The sequence below is a fragment of the Corvus brachyrhynchos genome, unplaced genomic scaffold (genome assembly GCF_000691975.1).
Source record: "Corvus brachyrhynchos isolate BGI_N302 unplaced genomic scaffold, ASM69197v1 scaffold933, whole genome shotgun sequence".
Taxonomy (NCBI): Eukaryota; Metazoa; Chordata; class Aves; order Passeriformes; family Corvidae; genus Corvus; species Corvus brachyrhynchos.
The window spans coordinates 305,594-330,857 of NW_008237401.1; the positions used below are offsets into that span (position 1 = coordinate 305,594).

Here is a 25,264-nt window from a genome sequence, read left to right on the forward strand (position 1 = left end):
CGTTCCCGCCGGCGCGGGGCGCGCGGGCTCGTGAGGGAGAAGCGCGCGGGCTCGTGAGGGAGAAGCGCGCGCACGGTGCCGCCATCGCCTCGGCGCTCCCTGAGGGGACAGAACTAGAGTGACAGTAAAGAGTCACAGAAAACACGGCGAGAGAGTCACAGAGCCACTGAGCCACAGAATATCCTGAGGTGGAAGGGACCCGCAAGGATCGCCAAAGTCCGACTCCCCCTGCACTGGACACCCCAACAATCCCACCGTGACAAGGCCGTAACGTTGATGCTTCACGCACTGCTGAGCCCTCGGGATTTCTACAAGCAGAGAGGACTTCTAACTGGTAAAAGTCCTCAAGGCAGCAAGACAGGGCAGTAAACGATCCATCGTTAGTGTAATGTCTCTTTTGGCACCTGTCCAGTGGAGAACAGATTAAATGGCCCATTAAGCACTCAAATACTATGATAACTAATAGATTCAAGGATAGACTAATTTATGATCTATTCACCTGGGATATTTTTTAATCAATTACTTCATTTAGAAGTACCCTGTGTGCTAATTTCTCCTTGAAGATGTTCAGCTGGTCTCAGTGACCAGGTGTGGGTCCCTGTATGTCAGAGACTCACAGATGCCTCAGATTTAACTAGAATTAATGATTTTCTGATTACAGTCTCTGGTAAGTGCAGCCAATATTGCTTTGGTATCACATAACCAGGAAGACACTGTAAAATTCAATTGCGTTTCCTAAGAAACAAGCAGTTGGCATATTCCGTAAATCCAAGTCCACGACAAATAGTCTTCCCTCCCTTTTCAAACAGCACAATTTCCAGTCAGAGAGATCTCTGGTTGCTTAGCAATTTGAGGAAATCTGATACTAAATGGATTTTGTTAGGAACAGAGAAAGGTGACAGAAAGCAACTTGGATTTGTGCCTCAGCTTTTTTAGCTTTTTCTCTGTACAAAGCAAGTCTTACTTCCCCATCTAAAAGAAAGGAAAATGAGCACTAGGTTGTGGAACTGCTAACACCTTCCAACTAGGCAGCAGGCTTTTCCCTTCTCCTTCCCAATATCCATGTCATACACATGAGCATTTCCTCACGCTGCTGCAGAACTTTCACTGCATTGCTTCTGGCTCTTATACCTCTATCCCAACCAAACCCATCTCAGGCTCAAGTGACAGTAACTTAAATAAAAAGCAGCTGATAGGAAGAGGGGAAAAAAACCTCAGTTGTCCTCAGCTGTCCTCGAGAGCCACCTGGAGCCAGAAATGGAAGTGAAAAATCCCTGCATGTCCTTATTTCTTTTGCCAGTCCTGTTCTAATCCCTCTTCCACACGCTCTTCAGTCTGAGAGCAGAAACTGCTCATTTGAGTCAAGCAGGAAACCACGGACACACAGTGTCACCTAGTGGGGCACCAGAGCCAGCCCGGGCTGGCTTCCAGTAGAAGCACGGGGAATTCACCCATCTTTTCCCCTCCATTTTTATAGATGGAGAGCAGCCCTGGGGAGAAGGGTTTTCGGTGCTGGTGGAGGAGAGCTGGACGTGCCCCAGGAACCCCCTGAGCCTGGGCTGAGGCCCCTCTGTCCTGCTCAGGTGAGACCCCACCTGCAGAGCTGCCTCCAGGCTGGAGAAGAGAAGCTTTGGGGGGAATCTAATTGTGGCCATCCAGTGCCTGAAGGAGCTGCAGGAAAGATGGAGAGAGACCTTTTACATGGGCCTGGAGTGCCAGGACAAGGGGTAATGGCTTCAAACTGCCAGAGGGCAGGGATGGATGGGATATTGGGAAAGAATTCCTCCCTGGGAGGGTGGTAGGTCATTGGGATGGATTTCCCAGAGGATGCCCTGGATCCCTGGAAGTGTCCAAGGCCAGGTTGGACAGGGCTTGGAGCAACCAGGTCTAGTGGAAGGTGTCCTTGCCATGGCAGGGGATGGAACGGGATGAGGTTTAAGGTCCCCCTCAACCCAAACCATCCCATGATTTCATGACAATTCTTTAAACACTGCCTCTTTGTGCAACAAGATGAATGCAGACTTCAATTATAGTGGAAACGACCAAACTTTATTGAAGGTTTTGTCGTTAGCAGAACTGTTAAGAAAGCAGAATATTTTACACCTCAAGAATTGTTAAGATCTAATTCTCTTGAGAATACAGTACAAATGAAAGCTAATAAAAAAAAAAAGGGCCTCCTCCCCCCATTAAGATTTTATTATTTGTAAAATAATGAAGTCAAATTAAAAAATGTTCTAATCTTCAACACTGGCAATTGGAAAAGTGTCACTGATTCCAGAGATTTTTGCAATGCAGCACAATTTCACAGCTGTAAGGAAAAGATTTATGGCAGCTTGATACAAGTAGGATTTCAGAGTTGTCAAAAGGCCTTAAGAATCTTATCTGCAGTTTTAAATGATGATGAAGAACTCCAAGTAAAAAAAGAAATGACAACAAAAACAAAACGAACAAAAAACTCCACTTCAAATGCGTGTGAAATGCAGAAGTAATGCCCTGCGGGCTGCTCCAAAGCGTTCACTTGTCTTTTGCAGAGACCTGGCAGCCAGCACAGCTCCTGGGAAAGCACTGAAATACACATGGTCCAGCAACGGGCACCATTCCAGTTGTGCAGGGACTCCTCAACCGATCACAGGCAGGTTTGAGACAGAAATTCACACTGCACTCAGTTTAGGATGCTTTAGTTGTTGGACTCTACACACAGAAATGTTTTTATTATTAAAAAAAAAGCCCAGTTGTGCCCTTTCCATGTATTAAAGTGCATTAAGTGACCATTTTAAAGCAGGCCAGGAAGTCCCTTTGAAGTTGGTCCCTAAGCACTGCAGTAGCATTTGTAGTGGTTACAGGTGGTGTGTTCCAGAGGCCCTGTCCCACACCACCACGGCAAGTGCAGTGGAATTCCATAAATTGTTAGTGAAATACCTATTGAAGCTCAAAGGGATAAGACAGCAGAGAACAGCTCTGTTCTCGTGCTGGGGACAGACACTACCTGCTGAAGCCATCCCACAGCCAGACGCTTGTTCCATGCACCTAAAGAATTTGCAGGCTTCCAGAGTTTTCTAGCTGAGATAATTTGTACGCAGATTCCCTTAACGCCGATGTGCAGTGCAGCATCACTTCATCCAGGAGAGCTGTTCGTTAAAGCTAAAAATACCCATTTCAAAAGGCCCAGCACCTTGCAGCGAGTTTTCTAGTAAAAGGCCAGTTTATTCTTCATCATCATCTTCATAGTAGCGATTCCTTTTGATCTGTTCTTCCACAGATAGATCTTCCACGTCTTCACCCTCCCAAAACCCAACGTCTTGGGATTTGCGATTCTGGTTTGGACATGATTCCTTAGCAGTCACGACATTGGCTAAGCTGGAATGTTTAGGAGAATTTGGTTCAAGGAGTTCTTCCTTTGGAATTTCTGGCTCCTCCGTAGCATGTTCTTCCTCATCTGTGTCTGCATTCACCTGGCCATTCTCTACAACGTTATGCTCTACTGTTTTGACACCAGACAATTCCCGTTCTTCCTCCACATTTTTCTCCCCAACGTCCTGGATGTTCCTATGCTCAACCTTCTTTTCCTTTTCCTTTTTCTGTATGACAACCTCTCTCTCCAGTTCCTCACTCCTTTTCAAGGTATCTCTCTCTGCCTTAGAAGGAGACAGTGAATTCTCTGTTTTATGGCCTTTAACAGATATTGTTCTAAATGAGGCTGCGACAGTAAAGGGGCGACTTCGCTCCTTCAGCGAGGAAGATCTTCTTAACTTTTTGAGATCCAGATCCACATCCTCCTGCACATCTGGCTTGGAAATCTCTTCTTCTGGAGGCCACTTGGGTTTAAGTACTTTGATGCCCTCATCTAAGGCACTTCCTTGGATACTTTGGTCAGATGGAGGTGGCCAGGCAATCCTGAGCTTTTTTGTTTCCGCTGGTCTTTCTTCTCTTTCAGGAACAGCTGAAGCTTTTGCTTCCATACTTGCTGCCAGAACTCCCACTTTTGCAATCGGGGCATCCTCTACTCCTGGGCTTTGTGGAGTTTCTGGTGCATTTACACCATGGACGGTTTTCTCCAGGGATTCTTCACATTCAGCTTTACCTGCCCACAATTCCTTATGCTGTTTGTGTCCAAAGCCCTCATCGTAATTGCCTTTGGACTTGAAGAGCTGATTGAAGTGAGGCTTGCAGTAGATGTTCCCACGCAGAGACGCGTACGTCCCGAGGCTGTTCAGGAAACACAGGTCAAACGTTAGAGCTCAGGGCCACTGACACGGGTGTCTATTTTAGTTGTGTTACAGAAGAGATTCAATTTCAGTCTTCCACACATTCAGAAAAACAAGCTTACAGCCCTCAGGGTTTGTATGGCTCTTTCTAGGAATTCTTTATAAAGCCGGACATTATATTTTTCCCCACATAAAATTACATTAAGAGTTTAAAAATGGCATCAAGTGCACCAGGCACTGGCAGAACTAGGCCTGCGTTACCTCTCCTACACGCCTGCACAAATCACTGGATTATGGTGACTTCCAGCTCAGCTAGGCCTGAGCAGCACCTTCCTCAGCTGCAAGAGGAAAATACACTTCCCAGAGGGCAGCCAAGGGAGCAGTGCAGGTACCTGAGTTTGCTGTTGCAATACGAACAGCGGAAGCAGCTGATGTGAAACACCTGCTGGTTGGCAAAGAGCCTTTCCATGGGGTACACGGTCTTCTGACACCCAACACAGGTTTCCTTCATTGGCAACTGGAATTTCTACAGGGGGAAGAGAAAGTTTGTTAACGGGAAAACACATCAACTGCTGGGGACTTGGCAAGAGTTCATGCACAGCTTCCTGAGCTCTCAAGAACTGCAGAGAGTCACTCTCTAATTATGGTGCAGCGGGGTCTGGTGGGCAGCAAGAAGCTATGACAGGCCCATGGGATTGCTGTGGCTTGACAGGGAGCCAAGATTTCACCCCAGTGAATCCCACAGCTGAAGCATCACATGCTGAGCAATGGTTGGGAAAGAACAATGAGAGCACTAAAACTGAGCCAGTTCCCCAAAGCTGTCTCGTTCCTGCAGCCCCAGTTTTTATTGACAGGAGATTGATGAAACATTCCAGTTGATTACAGTCAGTGTGAGACATACCAAAATAATAAAAACCATGCAGAAAAAGAGAATCTCGAAATGGTTTGGGTTGGAAAGGACCTTGAAGGTCATCTAGTTCCAATCCCCTGCTACGGCCAGGGACACTGTCCACCAGAAGAACTGAAATAGCCTCAAAAAGTGCAGGGTGGGAGAGGAAAGAGGTGAAACAGGCTGCTCAGTGGTTTGAAATTATCCATTTTTGTTAAATCTTTCCTCTCAAAGAGGAGGAAATAGTCTCAGCACCGATACAACAGCAGGAAACACTCCTGACTTCACTTGTAAACAATTCCAGCTCTATCCCAAAGAAACTACACTCAGATTTCAGGACTTGCAGCCCCCCAAACTTGCTCAAGATTCAAAGTGAGCAGAGCTTTGAGGTTAAACAGCTAAAATTCTTATGTGCTTACTGAATTTCCTGAGGGGTTAGTGCAAGGATAAACTTGAGCACTGAGGAGTCGAGTGTCACTGCTGTGCAGCAACGATCGCGTGTTAGTTTTTCAACAGCATCAAGGAAGCAAGAACATTGTCCATGAGAAAAGGTCACTGGATGCCATTTACTCCTTGAAATCTATTAACACTGGCCAATGGGGAGGACACTTTACAGGATAAATTAAATAACACAACACTGGCATTTTGAGGCTCCATGTTGATTACAAATGATTTAGCAGCCCAGGCTCCACTCTGAAGTCTGCACAGACATACTTATAGTGTGGCTTTTCCGTGGGAAAGAATTACCTGCTACAAACTTACAAAAAGCTTTACGGAAAAATCTGATGGCTAAAGAAAAAACAGGAAGGTCAAAGGAAGACATAATCACAGAAATTTATTTATAACAGTCTAGAAACAATGGTTAGGAATGAAAGTTCCAGTGTGTAAGGGCAGATTGCTGAAGATGGAGCCAGCTCAAGTCATTTTGTCACCACCATAAAGTTTGCTGCCAATTTAATTCCATTTTAATATGTATTTCAGGGTTTCCAGGCATTGCTTGAAGTTACAGTAGATTAAAGTTCCAGTGATGACAGCTTCACTAACAAAATTCGGAATTCCTTTTGAAAAAGAATCCAAAGTTTCTAGGTGCTGCCTAAACTCTGAATCTCGAGTCACTAAATGAAATCTCAAAAAAAAAGAGATTTAGTGATGCAAACAAAAATCTCATCACCTGTGCTTGCCACATGGAGCAAGGCAGTAACAATTTGCTTGCCCATCAAAACGTTTTCTCCCTGAAAGCTCAGTGAGCTCAATGATGGCATTGGTTTTGCATGGTGACACAACAGTGCTGGCATGGGCTTCTGCAATCACATCCCCATCCAAGGAGAGGAACTTACTTGCATACAATGAGCCCTATGTCTGTGGAGAGGCGTTTTGGGCTGTGAAGAGACAGAAATTCCTTTCCAGGACACTACAAATAGGAGCTACAGGAGGAAGATGAGGCCCAGTAAGTATAAAAAGGACTTGAGAGAAAGCTGAGAGTTGAGCTCACATTAGGAGGGAAGCAGAAGGCAGGAGGAGAGGTTAGGAACCAAGAACAGGAGACAGAAGCTGGAAGAGACAAATAGGAACCTTGCATGAATAAACAGCAGCTTCTATCTCACAGTGCAGCATCTAAAGCAGTAACTGGGCAAAAGGCTAAAATGGTTTTGATAATATCAAGAGAGAGCAGAGAGCACCAGGACATGCACGTTGTGTGTCACAGACTGGGATCACACAACTCTCACTGGCAGCTCAAGTTTCCCATACTGGCATTTCTTCCCTGGCACACTGGGAAGCCACATCTCCCCAGTCTCCGAGCTCAGGGCTGTTCCTCCCAAAGATGGGGAAAACAACAAAAGCCCAGTTGTTTCCTCAGGAGTGAGCCAGGAAGTGTCTGGCAGCCGAGGGAATCAGCATCCCAACCCCAAACAACACATGTGATGAGCAAGTACAGCCTGACCGAACCATCCAGCACTGCCATTTGTTATCTAATCAGATTAGCAACTACATCCCTGTCCCAAAGTTCTCCATCTGCTTTTTCGCTCCCTAAAGAAACTGTAACATCAAAGACTCATTACTCAGAAAGCCATACTTATTTTTATGGAGTCAGGCACCACAGTGCCCTCACTATAAAGTTACTACCAGTTGCAGTTACCTTGGGAACAGCTGGAAGAGGAGCAAAGCAAAGTCCCAGACTGATAAAAGCTCTGGAGATCAGTACCAGGACCTCATCTGAGACCATCCTCTGCTCGAGCCCTTCTGCCACACTGAAGAGAAGCAGCCCCTCTGTCGCAGGGGTGTAACAGCAACAAGCAACTCCCCCCCAGTCTGTGGGGAAAACCTGACCGTTCTGAGGTGCTTTCCCACCCCGAATTAAAGTGCCCTCACAATCACACTCTGATGAGGATGGAGCAGGTATTGATCCAGTTACTGCCAGACCTTTATGCTTAAGCACGTTTAGGCTTTTCAGTATTAAATAGGGACAACAGTTGGTTTTAACCTTCACCAGTGCTTGAGACTAAAGAGCTGCGTTACCTTCACAGCTTTCGGTGGGGAGGCCTCTGTCTGCCCAGCTGCTTTAGCACCAAGGTTCTGCTGCTTTGAGCTGACATGTTTCTGAGCTTCTGCCTCGCTCTCCGACTGTCCAACTGAGGAGCAGAGGAGGGAGAAAAGACAATTACAATGGCGTTAAACCGTGGGCAGCTTATGCTCACAAGACCCACCAGAGTATCAGTTCAAGTTAAACAGTGAGGGAGCTACATTTAGAAGTGTTCAATCAGGGCAACAGGAGTTAGAGATGTTTTAAAATTACAGCTGCAAATGAACTTCTAAACAGGAAAGCAATTCTTGTAAAGTCTGTGTTAGGCACAGGACAGATTTTTAGTACAAGACAGTTTTTATTAATTAATCATTTGATAGGGCTCACCATGGCCATCCTCCAGCAGACCAGAGTGCAAAGACAAGCTGTTCTCACCTACAGAAACCTGCAAGAGAAAATGAGACAATGAGAACCTCTGACCTTCTGAGATCTGAACAATCATGGCCCCAGGAAGGCACCAGGCAGTTTGAGCACCGAGACAGGGAGAGACCTGAGGGGCTCAGGAAAGGACTCCTTGTTTTTGAGGCACAAAAGGCTCCAGCTGATGGTCAAGAGAGTCCTGGCTATAAAGCAGACACCCTCACAGGGTTCACACACAAACATCAGATTTCTGTTTCTTTGTACACCTTTATTAACCCTCAAATCTTGGTTGATTTGCTGAGGTTCCTCCCAGGTTTTCTCTCTTACAAATCCCTTGACCCCAAGCAGCACATTTACTGGAAATCTCATGGCTCCCTCCAACATTTGACCAATCTCTGACACTTAAACATTCAGCAGAGACTGTGCTCTTGGGAAAAAAAAAAACAAAACACCAAAACAAACCCCAAAATAAAAAAGAACATCTGAATTAAAAAAAAAAAACAAACAAGTTCGTAATTAAAAAAGATTAAAAACTGGAGAAACTGGATCTAAACCAGTTTCAAATACTAAACAGAATCACAGCATTGTTTAGTTTGGAAAAGACCTTTAAGATCATCAAGTGCAACCATGAACAAAACATGCTACAGATAAAGCTCTTGACATATAACTCCTTATTAAACTTGGCACTATTGCTATTTAATCACTGAGGAACTAAAGTACTGTAAACAAGATTAACTGCAAATCATCACTAATTCACCTTAATGATTGAAAAGTCCGTTGCGAGCAACCGAAATTTGTAAATTAACGAGGTAACGAGGAGGCAAGTTACACGTATTAACATCCTCTGGTCTGCTGAAAACAGAGCTGTACCCCACTGTCCTGGGCAGAGCATGAACATGTTCTGAGACTGCTGAAGCCACACACGTCTGGCTACTGAATGTGCCACGGGTGCAGTGTGAAAAATGACAGAGTGAAGTGTCTTTTGTTTCCTTTTTGCCAGAGGATTCCCATTTCTGACATTAACGACAAGCAGCTTTAATTAGGCTCATTTCCAAGTTCACCACATCCCTTCCAAAGGACAATCCTGGCTCCCAAACAATGCTCTATTCAGGTTCTCGTTGCACCTGGACACCTCAACAAGTAACTCTGCAATTACAGCTGAATACAAGAAATTTTATTCAAATCTTCCATTCACAACAGGGAGATACTCTGATTTAACAGGTGGTCTTTTAATTAACTCACCTTGGAGCAGGAAGCAGCCTCCACCAGTCAGACATGAAGCTGCTCAGCTGTCTCTGAGGAACAGCTGAAAGCAAAGATTTGGCCCCTTGCCCAAGGAAGGCTGAAAAGCTCTAAAAGCCCTCCTGGCATTAAGCTGCCACGTGTTCAGCCTGGATGGAATACACAGTACCCCAATTATTATTCAGCTACTTTTATCCCGTCTGCTGTCCCCAGTTCAGGGAACAAATGCTTGAGTCCAGTTTACAGAGTCTCAATTTATAGCTGAAGCTCAAAACCAGGAACAAACCCAAACTGCCATTCCCAGTTACCCTAAAATTTAGCCACTAAATGCAGAAGAAACAGTGATAAACTCCTTTTACTTGGGTCATATAAAGTTGCTTATGGGGTTTTTTTTTAAATTGGTGTGGATTTTTTCATTTATAAAAAACCCACCATAAAACAAACCTACCAATACAGAAAAACTCTCCCAGAAAACTTCTCTAGACATTCTCTTCCACAGACACTTGCTGGCTTATAATTCAGAGACAGACTAAAAAAAAATTTTAAAAAAATCAGGAATTTTGCAGCATGTAACTAATCTGCATCAGCTGCTCATGTTCGATTCCCAGATGGCATGTGGGACACGGAACCAGTGTATCAGCTGTGCTTCCACAGCCAGTTCCACTTAAAACAAAGCCCTTGATCTCCACCAGAACGGACATCTTACCTTCTCCCCATCCTGACAGGAATTGGAGTCCTCAATTGGTGCCAGATTCTCCTTCTGCCCAGATTTGTAATTCTTGAGTTCACTCTCACTGGCTTGAATCTCACTCTATAGGACAAAGCACTGGAAAGGTGACAAGTTCTTTTCTCCTAAGAAAATATGTGCTTTCTATTTTTCTTGAAATGTTTTAAAAACTGTTTTTTGAGTACATGGAGTGATAACTAAAGGAAGGGCCATAAAAATGTATAAACACTTGTTAAGTGACATATTCTAGTGAGGGAACAGGATTGGGCTGTAGAATTTTACTGTGCTCTAAGGAGGTAATGCCAGCGTTTTCCTGAACAACCCTTTTCTTCCAAATTCCTGTTTAAAATCAACTCCTAAATATTCCCTGCTCAATCCACATCTCCCTTTTCAAGAAATGTTAACTTTTCACTTGGAATGACAAGTATTTCCAGACAAGCATTGCCTAAAGTACAGTGTCATTCCTAAATACAATTTGACATAAAAGCAAATCCCACATTTGCTTCAATTCTAGTCAAAACCCTGACTCTGTTTTCCTGAGATTTTTGTTCTTAATAGACTGACTTAAGACTTTCACAGAAGGATCTTTCAGACTTTAAAACCAATAAAATCCAGTGAAACCTCGTGTTTCTTTCATTGCCACAGGACACAAGATCATTGGAAGCCTCGTGCTTTTCACAAGGCATCTTCTCTATGACATGAAAGACGAAGAGCCACATGCCAGCACCAGTGTCTTCCTGCACTTGGACACAAGTCTCCACAAAACCAACCACATCCAAGAGGTTTGTAACCGAATGTTGGCATTTTCGTGTTTAGATCTCTGTATCTGCTGCCCAGCACCTTTCCCTCCCCTTCCTGCATCCCTTGCAACACTGATTGTTCCTCACCCCTGCTCGAACCAAGTGTGCATCAGTTTTAATCCAGGCCTCATTACACCACAATGCCCCAAAATAGTTGATCCCAAGACAGATTCTGGCTTTCCTTTGTAGCCCAGATGTGAGAAGGGCAGCACAAACACCACACTTCCATATCAAGAAAGCCCTGGTTGCTTTGCTAGCAGGGGAGGAAAAGATCCAAAGGTTAGGGCTGCTGTTGGAACAGTGGCTCTGCAAACGGGAGCCCCTGTCTGCTCTATCTTACGCTGCCCTCGTCCAAGTGCCAGGTCAAAATGAGAAGAGATTGTGCCCAAATGGGGCATCCTGAGAGCATCAGGGTGGACTGACACTAAACCAAGAGCATTGGGGGGCTGCAAACAGGAGCCTCTGGAGAAACGGCAAATCTCTTGCCATCAGGACAGAATTTAGTGACTCAGCCAGCACTCTGAGCCCCAAACTGGAAAAGGCATCAGGAAACGAGTCCAGGAGGCAGAAATGGGCAATTAGGTTAATCAGATTTGTTGCAGTGGCTGCAAGGACTTTCCATTCATGCAGGGAAGGTTTTACTGACCCTCCTCCCACAGCTGGAGAATCTGGCCCACGTGCAGATGAAATTCAGGAATCATTCGAGCTGGGAAGAGGCCCTTGGCTCTCTACAGAGACTCCTGGGAAGCAGGCGCTCCTCTGAGGGAGAACCAGCACTTCGGGCTCTCATTTCCAGGGCAAGTTTCCCAGCTTAAAAAGGCCTTCCCTCTTCAAATCTATTACTCTGGTTAATAAAAGTAATGCTTGAGCAATATAAGTTCCCACCATTCAGCAAAAGTATCAGAAACTTCCAGCAAATGTACCTAAGCAGCTTTTAACAAAAGCTGAGATTCCTGAAACCTCCTCAGCTGCAACACTTCATTAATTGTTCAGTTCCTGATCAAATATTTGCAAAACAGGCAGAGGTTCATTCACTGCAAGAGTCTAATTGGATTCAGAGAGTGGTGAGAAGTCCTGACGGGAGATGAAAAGCAAAGTGAGGAGAAGCGACTGGAGATCCCAAAGCTGCAGGCCAAGAGATCCAAGTTCTGAGCACTGTGTGACACAAAGTCACTTCATCTTGCCGTGCCTCAGTTTCCCACAGCTTAGAGCTCATGGAAAACATGGAATTGAGTTGAGTTTTCTTTTTTAAACAAAACCAAGAAACATGCAGAGAGCTACAGACACTCAGAAAGAAAAAGAACATCAACTATGCTTCAGAAGGACTTCGGTCAGGGTGCCAGCAATTAATCCCTTGGAAAACTTTCAACATTATTCCAGGAAGATGCAAATATACTTATTTCTTCCTGCAGTATGTAGAGACAACTCTTCATAAGAAATTACTCCTATGGGCACAGAATTGTTTTCCAAAAAAAACAGCATTACCCTCAAGCAGCCTGCTTTCCATAAGATCATCTTTTCAGTCTCAGGCTGGGACAAAAATTCACTTCCACACAAGCCAAGACTTACCATGGGAATGATGCCTGAGGAACTGCCCTGCTTAGACACAGCTGCCTGGTACTTGGCCAGCCTGTCCTTTATTGACGTCTCAGATAAACGGGGCATGTCCAGGTTCCTCCTGGTCTCTGCCTTGTCTGGGCTGACTCCTGGACTGGTCTCTACAAGATACCCTGGTAAAAAAAACCAAACATGAATAATGGATAATTCTCAGAGCACTTACCAAGATCCTTCTTGGGGAGGAGAAACATTGCCATTCTCTCCAGGATCATGCCAGTGAGGACACAACGTGTATCAGTAAGGAGTGAGAGCCAAGGGAACGGCTGGAGATGTGTCAGGGAAGGGTTAGGTTGGATATCAGGAAAAGGTTCTTCCCCCTGAGGGGAGTTGGGGACTGAAAAGGCTCCCCAGGAATGGTCACGGCCCCAAGGCTGCCAGAGCTCCAGGAGAATTTGAACAATGCTCTCAGGCACAGGGTGGGATTGTTGGGGTGTCCTGTACAGGGCCAGGAGTTGGGCTGGATGATCCTTGTGGGTCCTTTCCAATTTAGGATGTTCTATGAGTATTTATAATATCAGCTATTCCTTGAAACCCCAAAAGACTGCAAATGGTTTGCTAGAAAAAGGTCTCCAAACAGATAAAAATACATAATTTTGTTTAAGTCAAAGCTCACAGTAGCTCCCTGTGCCTGGCCAGGGTAGGAGGGATGAGGACTGAAGCAAGGAGGAAGAAGGAACATTGACTGTCTGTTCACTGCTTCCTAAATTAGCTTGACTATTCAAAGTAGTTCTAGGATTGAGACACAGGGAAAGAATGGGTTGCATTCCTTAACTTGTTGGTTATTCCCTGTGCCTTGGTTTCCCATGCTTCAGAGTGGAATGGTTTAAAACTCCCAGCAAGGCTTCACTCATTAAATGGCATGCTGGTGGCCATTGCAGCTGGAAGGTGGCTGCATTTCCTTCCATTTTGGAAAGGCAAAAGTTATTTCATAGAATCCTTGAGATTGGAAAAACCCTCCAAGACCAGTGAGTCCAACCTCTGACCGATCCCCACCCTGTCATCCAGACCAGAGCACTGAGTGCCATGTCCAGTTGTTCCTTGGCCACCTCCAGGAAAATTTCTATTGTGTTGTATAAAGTAGATTTATCTCATAAACAAAAAACAAACCAACCCAGCCAAGCCCCAGCCCCGAGGTTTCCTGACCTGCTGTGCTGTGGCTCCTCTCTCCTTGGGCGGCATCGCAGTCCTCTGAGGAGAGGCTGTTCTCTGAAATCCTCCTGCCCAAGGCTGCCCTCCGTGGCTCCCGGGGGCCCTGCTGGGGACACACCCTCCCATCAGCTGCCTGGACACACAGGGATTGCTGTGGGTAATCCCTTAAGAGGCACAGGTGTCACTAGCAAATCTGCTTTACTGGAATAAACAAGTCTAGCAGGTGACATCTTATTTAACCAATATAAAGTTTGATCACAGAGTACCTGACCCTCTGTCACCTGGAAAACACTTTCTTAGAGAGGTCAGTTGGTTCCCTTTGGCAGTTGTCTTGGTTGAAAAGGACCACAGAGATCAGATTTTTAGGTTGTTCCCACTGCATATACAAAACTTCAGTCTAGATTTTTACATTTTGTGCAATTTCTGTTGAAGCCAATAGTCACAGTCATTGTATGACAATTTAAAATCAGAAGAAGGATGCAAGGAACCACTTATCCGAAATCTGCATTCATTTTCAGCCATGGAAAAAGGAATTCATAGTTTTGTAATAAAATTTATCTAGAGATACTTGTTTTGATTTGGATAGTTCATGCATTTGGTACCAAATAATTCCCTAATTAGGTCTGATAAGGCTGAAGCTTAAGCAGGAGAGTGTTAGAGATAAATATTCTCGGATCCCCAGGATAATCACTCTCTGCTGCAGAGCTGGACAGGGTGTCCTGTAGCACCACACAGATGCTCTGGCTGCCTCAACCAGATTTTATTCTTATTTATTGAGACCAGCTCCTCAGAATCTAAATCTCAATAAAAGAAAGCGCAAAAAGAAATTTCCACAGCTTTGATAAAAGTTTGTGAGCACAGGGTTAAACTGGACTCCATCAAGATAGGATGTACTCACAGCTGAAAGTCAACCTATAAAATCCTAGAAGGTGCTGGACCTTTGTTTCCTCTCTAGGAAGAGTTAAATCACAGATGGAAATTCAGATTGAGGCTAGTGTAGAGAAAAAGACAGGTTTGGCAAGATGCTCCAACCACACATTTCCCCCCAGATTTTCTTATTTGCTGGTCACCAAACTGAAGGAAATTCCAAAGTTTTATTTTCACAGAACTGCAGTGTAAGATAATCACTGTGAAAAATCAGGCTGCTTTCCATACAAACAGCAACTTCACCAGGAAAGGAAAATGCAGCTGGAAGACCTCTTTTTCCATTAGCACGGGAAATAGTTTCTATTTCTGTGGTTTAAGACTTTGGTAACTTTTCTTACTGGAAAAGAGCTTTAGCTCTGACAAGTCTTGCACTGACCAATAGGCTCAGGTCTGGGAGTGCCTGCACACTTGTAAAGACTTGCAGAGGACTTTCATTCTGTGAAAACTATTCTTAGATGATCCTTATTCAGCCAATGTCCCCTTTAACATCACCCTGAACCCACGAGTCTAGGGCTCTTGCAGCTCAGAAATTCGGGGTCCAAAGGGTCCAGCAGGAAAAGCTCAATCAGCAGAAGCAGCTCGAGAGATAAGGAGTGCTCCAACTGCACCACTCCAGAGCCCTGCCAGCTCCTCCTCCTGCCCTTTGCCACCTCACATCCGCAGGTGTCACAACCTCACCTGAAGAGCCCTTCTGTGGGTGAGCTGCAGAACACAGAGAGTAAAAATCCCAACTACCAGAACACAAAAGCTTTAGAGGTCAGGGATATTTCAGTAAACCTACAAACATTCAGTAAATCTACAAATATCCTACAAATATGTGTAGGTTTTGTATCAACAGTTTTATCTTGGGGGGAGGAAAAAAGCAGAGTAAAAGAAAAAAAAATGTTTAACAGAGGGGAAGATGAGGGACTTTCCCCACCACATCTGATGGACTGACCAACTGCAGGGAATCAGCAGGATCATGGCTTGTGGAAGGTAACTCCTCTCACATGGACAAAGCCCCCCAGGGGTTTGTCACTCTTTGGCTGGGCCACAATTCCCAGGGCACAGTTTCTGCTGCTTTGGAAATGAGATAAAATATTCCTCGTTTATGGAAAGCTCCAAGTTCTCAGACTTGGGCAAGTGCAGAAGCACCAGGAGCACAGGTAAAGCTTTGCCTGGGGCACAGAGCTGGGCAAAAACCCAAATCAAAGTTACACCTATTTCATTACAAACCATCTGTGTCAGACATGACCCTGCCACGAGGTCACCTACACGCCACAGCCAGGTTTTGCCTTAAAGGAAAAGCACAAACCAGCCTGGAGACAACTTTTTCAGAAGTGTTGCAGATCTGATTCTCCTCCCCCTCGGATGTGCTTTCACTATCACTTACAGGAAGAATCCTTTGGACATTAGGTCTTTTATCAGTTCCAGTCTTTGCTTAGCACTGAGCAATCCAGGCTGCTGTGCCTGCCCCTAATGGGATTAGGGCAGCTTATTTCCATGAAAATGCAATAAAAGAAGATCTGCCTCCTATCTATTGCAGAAGACAGAGCAAGATTTGAGTGAATAAATGAATAAATGATGGGATTTTACCTATAATTCTGAAAATGAGAGTAGGTTTGTTTGGAGTGGGAGATGGAATCAGGAAATCCAGGCTCTAACCTGGATCCCTGCCCCAGACCTGCCCAGCAGCCATGAAAGTTGATTTATCAGCACTGCCACGAGCTTCCAGCCGTGGTGCTGCTTAGTTCACACATAGCCAGCAAAGCTCTGACAGCACCAACACATTAAGTCTTCAGTAAAGTCCAAGGAAAACTGCCATCTCTCAGCTGAATTTACAGTTGGACTCAATGATAGAAAGGAATTTTCCACCAAAACGGTTCCACGAAGCCTCACTCAGGAAAAAGCACAGGAAATAAGTGGGAGAGGCAACTGCAGAGCTGCAGTGCTGTCGTGGCTCCCACCTCACCGAGCCACACCTGGGTCCCCACAGCATCCAGCTCCCTCCACTGTACTGACTGACACCATCCTCCCATCCACAGATCAATTCCCAGAACGAGGAATTGAATTCCAAACACGCCCCCTCTCCCCCACACATCTAAACTTCAGAACGTTCCTTTTCCCTTCTGCAGTAAGGGTAACAGATTAACTTGGAATAGGAATTCTGAACCAAACCCGACCAGTTTTGTGCCTCCTGGATGGTGTTTACTGCGTTTAGTTGGTTTTCAACAGTGTTTGAACTGCTAAACTTGACAAACTATCAGTTTCAGATTCACTCAGCTCCAAAACAATTTATTCCCCAGGCTGAGATAAAGTTACTCGAAGCCCATCTGCAGAACTCCTGAAGAATCCTGAGTGATTAATCCTACAGCAAGAGTTCAGCGAAGGTCTCATATCATGACAAAGACTCCAAAAATTCAAGTTGTGAAATGACTTCACACAGACCCAAAATTCCCTTTAACACCGAGCTGCTCCTCTGAGCCCTAAATTGTTACATATTAAAACAACTTTTGTCCAAAATGTGTTTGTTTTAGTCAATACTGCAAGAAAACCACCCGCAGTAAAACAAAGCCAGGAGGAGAGGAAACTATGAGAAAACTGGAAAATCCACCAGCATCGAGGCCTCGGGACTGTGTTGCAAGTCCCCAGCATATGCAACTCATTTTGGAGTTAAGCAATTCCCCCCGGGACACGCCGGCTGCAGTCCACATGCGGGATCAGATTTCATGAGCAGTTGGAAGAAAAATGCGAGCCCTGAGCATTTGCAAGTCAAAACTAGTGAGGGCAGGAGCTGCTCTGGCCATCTCGGCTTCGTCTTCCCCCAGTGAGGATTTTTTTTTTTCCCGATAAGAAATATTTTGTAAGATACAAAGATGAGGGAAGAGCAAGGAAAGGATGGGAGTATTTCACTGTGTGTATGTGTGAGCTTGTGCGACTCATACTGATACAGATATCAAAAACTCTCACTCCTTAGTGCTTCATCTCAACTGCAACAGTCCTGATTGCTGAGCTCACTTCAAACAGTTACTTACTCTTTTATATATTAAAAAGTACATAAATATCTACATATGTATTTTGTGCAATTCACATTTTCATAACTCATTGTAATCTTCACACGAGACACAAACAATCCCAACTCACTTTACAAAACTTAATAAATTCCACACTTATTTTCCCCTCTTCCACTGAACCCTATCAAAAGCAAATTCACTTTACTCCAACGAGTAACCACAAGCTGCCACAACTCCGAGCACCCTGCACATATTTGTGTGGCTCGAGTAAGTTACTAACACCACGATGTTCTGCTTTCACTAAAACAATGAACACAATATTTGCAGAGTCAATAGTTGGAGCCACTCCCTCCCGGGATTTTCCTGATGCCGCGGAGGCAGCAGCTTTAGCTTCTCCAAGATTTGGAGGGACAGATCCTTACCTTGGCCTGAGGGGCTTCACCCTTCTCGAACATCATCTTGAGCTTGGTCAGGGGCACGTTGTACTTCTCGATCCTCCCCGGAGACTCCGACCTCTCGCTGGCTTCGGGCTTTTCCATTTCACGGGGCTCTCTCACACAGTTTTCCATGCTGCCGCTCTCCCGTGAGTGGATGTGGGGCTCTGTGCTGTCAGCAGCGGGACACTGCGCCTGGCCGGAGGCAGCTCCAGCCCCCGGGGGTGGCGAAGGGGTGCGGCTGGTCCCGACCTTGTGCCTCACCTCAGCGCAGCTGCTCCGGACCGTTTCCTTCCCAGACTCCGCTCCCAGCACCGGATTCTCCCACTTCTTCTTCAGCACGCTCAGATTCCCCCTCGTAAAGTGAGCGGGCAGGTTTTCTGTGTTCTGCAAGGAACAAGGAGTTAATTCCAGCTCTCCAAAGCACTTCCTTTCCGTGCAGGAGGAAGCTCAGCACCGATCCCCGCTCCCGGCCAGCTGTGAACAGTTACAGCTGTGCCACATGGAGAAAGCATCCAGGATAGGGAAGGAAGGAGGGGGGAGAAGAGAAAAGTCAGGAGTAAGGCAGGAAGTGAGCAAACAGGAATGGCCTTATAAGGCAAAAGGGAGTCAAACCCCAGGAGTTAAATGCCACACAAAAGACCTGAATCCACACATGAAGGAAATGGGACTCAAATCCACACAAGGAGGGCCTCCAGTCCCAGAACAAGGAAACAGGAGCACAGGCGGCCATAGGAGAGGCTGGTGTACCAAATGCTGCAGTGTCTTCAGAAGACAACAGCCATCAGGCCTTCCAAAAGCTACAAATTAGCTCCCAGAAACCACTAAATCCTTGGAGTTACCTGTTCCTGCTCTCGGGTAACAGCAACACTTCAGCTCCCAGAGACCTGCCCAGGATTTTACACCACACAGCCAAAGCTCAAGCCAAGCACTCACAACAAACATCCTTCTGCTCCAGTTTAAAAATAACCAATAACTTGCTGGGATTTTTGTTCTATTTCACTCAGCCCGTTGAAAGCACCGATGGGGACACGCACACGGGTCACTGGCACTGCCTCACCCCCAAGGGAAGGCCCGGAGCAGCATCACCTCACATCCAGCTGCTTCCCAGACCAGCTCTGCCCCCAGCAGTTCCCTCTCCCCAGAGCAACAGCCCAGCCCCTGTTTGAGCCATTCCAATCCAATACCTGCCACCATTGCATGTTTCCTGTCTCTCCCTTACGGAGACCACTCCAAACTCATTGCAAGTGGAGCAGGGCTGCCAGGCTTACAGGAATTAACTGGGATTAGCGGCTATATTAGGATTTAAGTCTCTCACCCTATTACTCTTCTGGTCACATTTTGAACGCTGCTTTGCAAATTGACTTGAATCCACCAACACTTCAAAAAAAAAAAAAAAATCAGCGTGTTTGCTGACTACTGAAAAGAAAGTATTAAAATTATAAGGGAAGTGCTGTAATGGAACAGAAATACTGGAAATTGTGTGGCACGTTCCTGCGGGAACACCTCTGGAATCCCAGCATGCTTCCTAACACAAGTCCCTCCTGCGTGAGACTTGCCTGTTCCCTGATCACAGGAAGATTGACAGACACAAGCACAAGCAATGAAGAAAATTTAAGACTGAAAAGTAATTTTTAGAATGCTTATTTTATCTCACCTACATCCCAAACAGCAAAGAGTGGCTCCCCAAGCATTAAAGAAATCAAGGCAGCAAATCTTTCCTATAGATCCTGAAAATACTGGCAGTGCTTTAAAATACAAATTACCCCGAGGACCAGGACAAAGCCCTGCAACCTTCATGCCTGATATGTCAGCCAAGGTTCCCTGACCCCTGAACACCTAAGTGCAATGGAGTTTACAGGAAGGAATGTGGGGCTGTAACAGAGCCAAAAAGTTGGTGCTGCCTCATCCAGGGGCATTTACAGCCCTGGAAGTCACTTCAGAGAAGATCCTACAGCTCTCAAAGACACATTGGATTTCAGGGAGGCTTGGAGGCTCCTTTTAAGCACTTTTAAATTTAGTTAAGAAAGGGAGAGGCACCACACAAGTGCCTCCAGCTAAGAACAGGAGGTGGGTATTCCTGGCTTGTGGTTAACTCATTTTGCCTTTTGCTTAGGAGAGAATTGGTGATTCAACACAGCTTTGGGCAAGAAACTTGATTTCCTTTCCTTTCCTCCACATTGGGAAAAAGCATGGACCATGAAGCAAAAGCAAACCCTATATCTAAGCCAGGTTTTCTGTAGGACACACAGCAGCAATTTTGATATTCCAAAAATCAACTGTCACAGCAATATTCATGCGTGATCCATCCTGATTGCAGGCTGTGCTTATTCCCAAGGAAACAAACATTTATACAAAACACTTACACTTCTCTTCTTCTCAGCAGCGGCTTCTTCAGCAGCTTTCTGATACCTTTGAGAGAGTGAAAAACAAACAAAACCCAAGTTTTAACCAAAATACTGAATGCTCCTGAAGACAGCTAAGATTTTTCTTCCCCCACCAAGGGTTCTGTGCACTCCCCTCAACTAAAACTAGAGGCTGGACCAACAGCAGCAAATAACACAAAGCCAAGTGACAGACACATTTTCAGTCATCCAGTTTACAATAATAACGTGCATTCATATTTTTCATTCCCTAAGCACTCTGATCCCCAAATAGAGACAGTTTACCTTGGAATAGCTGCATTGTTTCCGCCACCCAGCTGTCTGCTGTGCCCCCTTGCAAGAATAACTCAGCTAGAACAAATTCCAGCTTGGCATACGCCGAAAATCTCCATAAGTGCCAGGGGATTTTACTCTGCGGGCTGGGAACTGCCCCCATTCAGCACTTGCCTCCTGGGCAGCTGAGCCATCACGGCAGCGGGATGGGTGATCACAGCCCTCTGGAGATAAGCCACCCTGGATCATGAATCAAAGTCCTTTAAGGAGCTGAAGGAAGCTCCCAGCAACCTGCACTGTGCTGGGTGCAAGTCCCTGCACAGTCCTCACTGTGCAAGATGATTGCACTTGGCCTTTGAAATATGAAAATTAGTGACAAATGTTGCCATTTTAAGGAGAGCTCTGCCTTTCAGAGAGAAGGAGCCCAGCATCTGCTTGGGCAAAGGGTGTTTCTGTTTTCCTTATCTGTGGAATTCTGCTTTTGACACAACAGTGAGTGTGTTACAGGCTGTTGCTGCTCTCTGAGCGTAAGCTCCTCTTTAATCCGTGCAAACACACTAACCCACATCTCTGCACTATAAAGGGTCCGAATTTGAACACAACGTGCTGAGACAGTGATGCTGGAGGAAGAGGGATCACTACTGGAAGAAGAAACAAAGAAGAACACAGATGAAAGTCAAGTAGCACCTGGAAAATGATGATGAGGAGTCCCAGCCCTCGCTCTGTGAGTCAGCCCAGCATGGGGCACTTTTTGAGTCTCTGCTGTTGCCTTTTGTGTCTCTGACCTGACAAAACTCATTACATGGGATGGACAAAAATGCTTTCACATATGAATATTTAATTAACGTCATTTTAAAAAGTCACACTCTTCCCTGCAGGCATCAGGGCGGCAAAGCCAGAGAGCAGGACTGTGGTTTTTCCAAGGAACTGACCCCACCTATGTAGAGGGATGCTACTTGATTAAGGAATAGCAGTTTGGATTACTTCCAGTAAGCCTTTTTCAAGGGATTATCAACATTTAGCAAGATGACCAGGTTCTGTAATCAAGCTTCAGCGAGTGAATAAATTACCTTAACAAGGTGGTGACAGCAAACAGCTTCTCCCTGGGCCAGAGAGGAACTCTGGAGCTGTGGGTGTGTAACTATCCCACTCCTACAGATTCCATAACGTTTGCCCCACACTCAAGGTCCAAATACCCCAAAACTTTGTTAAACTATTAATGCAAGAGCCTCGGAGACTCAATTGCCCAAATCCCATTGAAAACCCCAGCTGTAGCCTACATAATTCCTTAAGGAAATAAAAGCCTTTCCAGGAAATGCATTGGTTACTGCCACTCAGCTTTCTCAGGGTATACAATATTTATAGTTTGAGTGTAACCCTTTATCTGTCTCTCAGAGAAAAGGGAAGCTTAATATTCCTTTTCTACCTACGTCAGGAGAGGTTTAGGCTAGAAATCAGGAAAAGGTTCTTCCCCCAGAGACTGGTCAGGCACTGAAAAGGTTTCTCAGGGAATGGTCGGAGTCCCAAGGCTGCCAGAGCTCCAGAAGCATTTGCTCACCGCTCCCAGGGATGCGCAGGGTGGGATTGTTGGTGTGTCTGTGCAGGGCACAGCAACTGCGAGCACAGCAGTCCCTGCCCAAGGTACCAGCTGTCACCTACACACACAGCTGGTGCTCCCCGGCCCCACAGCACTTACTTGGAGAACCTCTCTGCGAGGGCCGAGGACTTGTTCTTGTTGACCAGGGAAAGCTCTTTTGCAGTGATTTTCAAGGACTGGGACATCCATTGCCTTCTATTGAACGGGGAAGGCTCCATCTTATCTCCCAAATCCCTGCTCAGGAGGAAGGAATAGTGTCAGCAGTAGGAACTGGGAGCAGAAAAGAAGTTTCACAAAGTGATTTGCTCCTGCGTCCCTATTCAGGTGCTCCAGCATCCCAGTGCCACCAATCCTAACCCCTCAGGATCTCGTCCATCAACTGACTTTAAAAAGGCAGCAGATGACAGTTATAATTTCCTCTGCAAATGCCATTGAGATGGTGCCCTGATAAAGCCACAGGCACAATGCTGGGGGGGGTGAGAGCAGTGGGAGCCGGCGGAGTGACACAGGAGCTGTGGACATGGAGGATGCCAGAGTGACACTGCTATGTCACACACACACACAAGCTCCAGAAGCCCCAAAGTGCCCTCACTTGTTCCAGTTTCAAACCAAATGTGCTGGCATTTATGTAAGAGGGTTTAAGTTACGAAACTTAAGAGGATGTAATTACTATACAAACATTTTTCATTCACTCTTGTGTTCGGTCTCAGCACAGCAGCGTTTCCTCTGTGAGCTCAAACAAGTCTCATGTTCATGGAGGCAGCTGTGCCCCTCCTGTTGCAGTAGTTACCATAATATCAGTTAATAGTATTAATTACTTAAAGAACAACTCCAACCACCCCATCCTGCTGGAAATGGGAAGAGATTTTGTCCAGCTTTTCACCACAGAAGCCAACAAGACTATATCAGATTTATTTTCTACATAGTTTTCTTTTGTGGAGGAGGAAAGGAGGGGAGATTAATTTAAAGAGTTCTCTGATAAGACAAAAATAAAGCCTGTAGGGCAACGCCTTTCCTTTTTTCCTCTTTTCTTTTATCCCTAGTCCCATGTCACACAATGCCTGTGGCAAGGGCACGAACTGACCCTGCAATTCCAACTCCAGGCAGGCTGAGCTCTTCCTTGTATTTTCCATTAATACCTTTAACGGATTTGCAGAGTCACGGAACTCTGGATCCAGTCTGAGTCCAGGTCTGCCGAACAACTGGTCACACATAAACAGAAACCCCCTCAGACAACGTGGTGTAAACAGTCGATCAAAGGGAGAAAAGCCAACGTTTTCGAAATCCTCACACATACAGAATGCACCTGCTCAGAAGTGACAGAGATGTGGGATTCTGCAACACCTCAGTCCAGGAGAATTCAGGGGCACAGGCAGAGTTTGGCAGTTCCCAGTGCTGGAATGGGAGCCCTGGGAGCAGAGAAGCCTCTCCAGTGCTGCTCCCTGCCTGGAGACACAACAGGTGGCAGGTGAACACGTCTCTGTCCTGGGAGATGCAGTCAGGAAGAACGGGCCTTTCTCTCACATTCCATAATTCCCCCATGTCCTGGAGAGAACGGCACGCCGTGACAGGACGTGTTTTATCAGGACAGTGATTTTGGTGGAGCTTTCGGACGCGCAGGTTGAACTATCGCTGCAAACAAGTGACGCTGGTTTTGTGGGGACGATGAAACACACTGAAACCACTTATCCATGTTACCTTTCCAGGTGCAGCTATCTGCAGCCTCAGCCTCTGAAAGGCACACAGAGCCCCTTCCAACCAGCAAGAGAAACCTAAACTGGAGTTATTTTCTGAAATTCCTGCCTTTTTGAACACACTCTGCATCACCAAGTCCCCTGTAAACCTCCATCCAGGCTGCACTGAGAGGAGAGGGCTCTGCATTTGACTGGCCTTTGACAACAGCACAAATCACCATCTACAAAGACAAAGGATCTCATTTCCACCTTCTACCTTTTAAAAAAATCGTATTTCATACACAAATAAAACCAGTATTTCTGTGACTGCAGGATACAGCCCCCAGTCTCGATCCCCAGAATACACACAGAGAGATTACAGATAGAATTTCCTGCTGGAAAATCCCCAAAAAAATAATTCTGTCCATGTTAAAGACCAATGCTGAATGAGCCATATCATGCCACAGTTTGAACTTTGTTTTATGACTAATCTTGAGCCAAAGGGAGCTCACCTGAGGCCCTGCTGCAGTTTAAATGGCCTTTCACAGAGCAGAGTCAGCTGTGCCCAGGAAACAGGAGCGGGGCATTCATCAGAGCTCCCCTGGCACAGGGAACAGGTGCTCATTGACACACGGAAGGACAGTTCAGTAAAATACTGAGAAACAAAACTGAATGTAGTTGTTCAGAAAATAACCCTGCTCTGGATGCCTGAGCATCCCACTGCAGCTCCAGCCAGCCCTGTCCAGGGCTGCACATTCTCCCTATTGAGTTTTTCTCTTCCCCTGCCATTCTCCATCAAAACCACAGGTACATTGAGTTAATCTGGCCTGCTAAGGCAAAAATCTCTTTATAAAGGTAGTACCTGCTGCTGGGACATTCAGCTGAAAAGAGAAGCGGCATATCTGGAATCTCAGTCGCTAGAAATGACACGAAGCAGAACTCTGACATGCCTTGAAACTTGTGCTCCCACATTTTTATGCCATTCCACATTCTTAGCACTTTCTCATTCATTTACAGTTTTGGCATGGTCAAATATCTCTGGGCTTTCTCTGCTGCTCTTTCTGAATGGTTTATTCAGAGTAATTTCAAAAAATACATCTTAAGATTTAAACAAGACTATGAATGCTCTGCCTACTGCAGTGAAGACAGGTTCTGTGGAAGGTGGCAGAGAGTGCAGAGGAGATAGAAGAGGAAACAGGGATGCCAGAGACGTGCCAGATGTTAGGGAAGGACTGTGATTGAGCCACAACGCATCAAATCTACCTCCAATAACTTTATCCAAGAGTTTAACAGCAGAACGTAAATCCCTCTATCTGGAAAAATCCTAAAAAAAAACCGAAACCAACTTACTAACACTTGCCCAAGGTGGAAGTGGCCTATTCTTCTTTACAAGTGGCTACAGGAACCGGCCAC

The 25,264-nt window shown here is 45.6% G+C and overlaps 1 protein-coding gene and 1 long non-coding RNA gene across 6 annotated transcripts; one reads left to right on the forward strand and one right to left on the reverse strand.

Annotated features, from left to right (window-relative positions):
- Window positions 1-2,027: 2,027 nt before the first annotated feature.
- On the reverse strand, window positions 2,028-22,415 carry LIMA1 (LIM domain and actin binding 1). Of its 5 annotated transcripts, none has more exons than XM_008630950.2 (10): window positions 22,278-22,415; window positions 20,291-20,336; window positions 17,913-18,311; window positions 13,565-13,673; window positions 12,374-12,534; window positions 9,984-10,088; window positions 8,003-8,060; window positions 7,612-7,724; window positions 4,598-4,731; window positions 2,028-4,206 (listed from the first exon to the last, which is right to left on the reverse strand). In XM_008630950.2, exons 1-10 carry the CDS (start codon window positions 22,394-22,396, stop codon window positions 3,204-3,206), a joined length of 2,247 nt encoding a protein of 748 aa, XP_008629172.1. In that variant the 5' UTR covers window positions 22,397-22,415; the 3' UTR covers window positions 2,028-3,203. The 5 variants fall into 5 exon arrangements, with proteins under 5 accessions (XP_008629172.1, XP_017586237.1, XP_017586236.1 ...); XM_017730748.1 differs by having other exon boundaries at window positions 13,565-13,676; XM_017730747.1 differs by having other exon boundaries at window positions 13,565-13,703.
- Window positions 10,095-25,253, forward strand: LOC108445852. The gene is made up of 3 exons (XR_001860879.1): window positions 10,095-10,786; window positions 21,165-21,305; window positions 23,885-25,253. It is a non-coding gene; the product is annotated as an uncharacterized LOC108445852 (long non-coding RNA).
- Window positions 25,254-25,264: the final 11 nt, after the last annotated feature.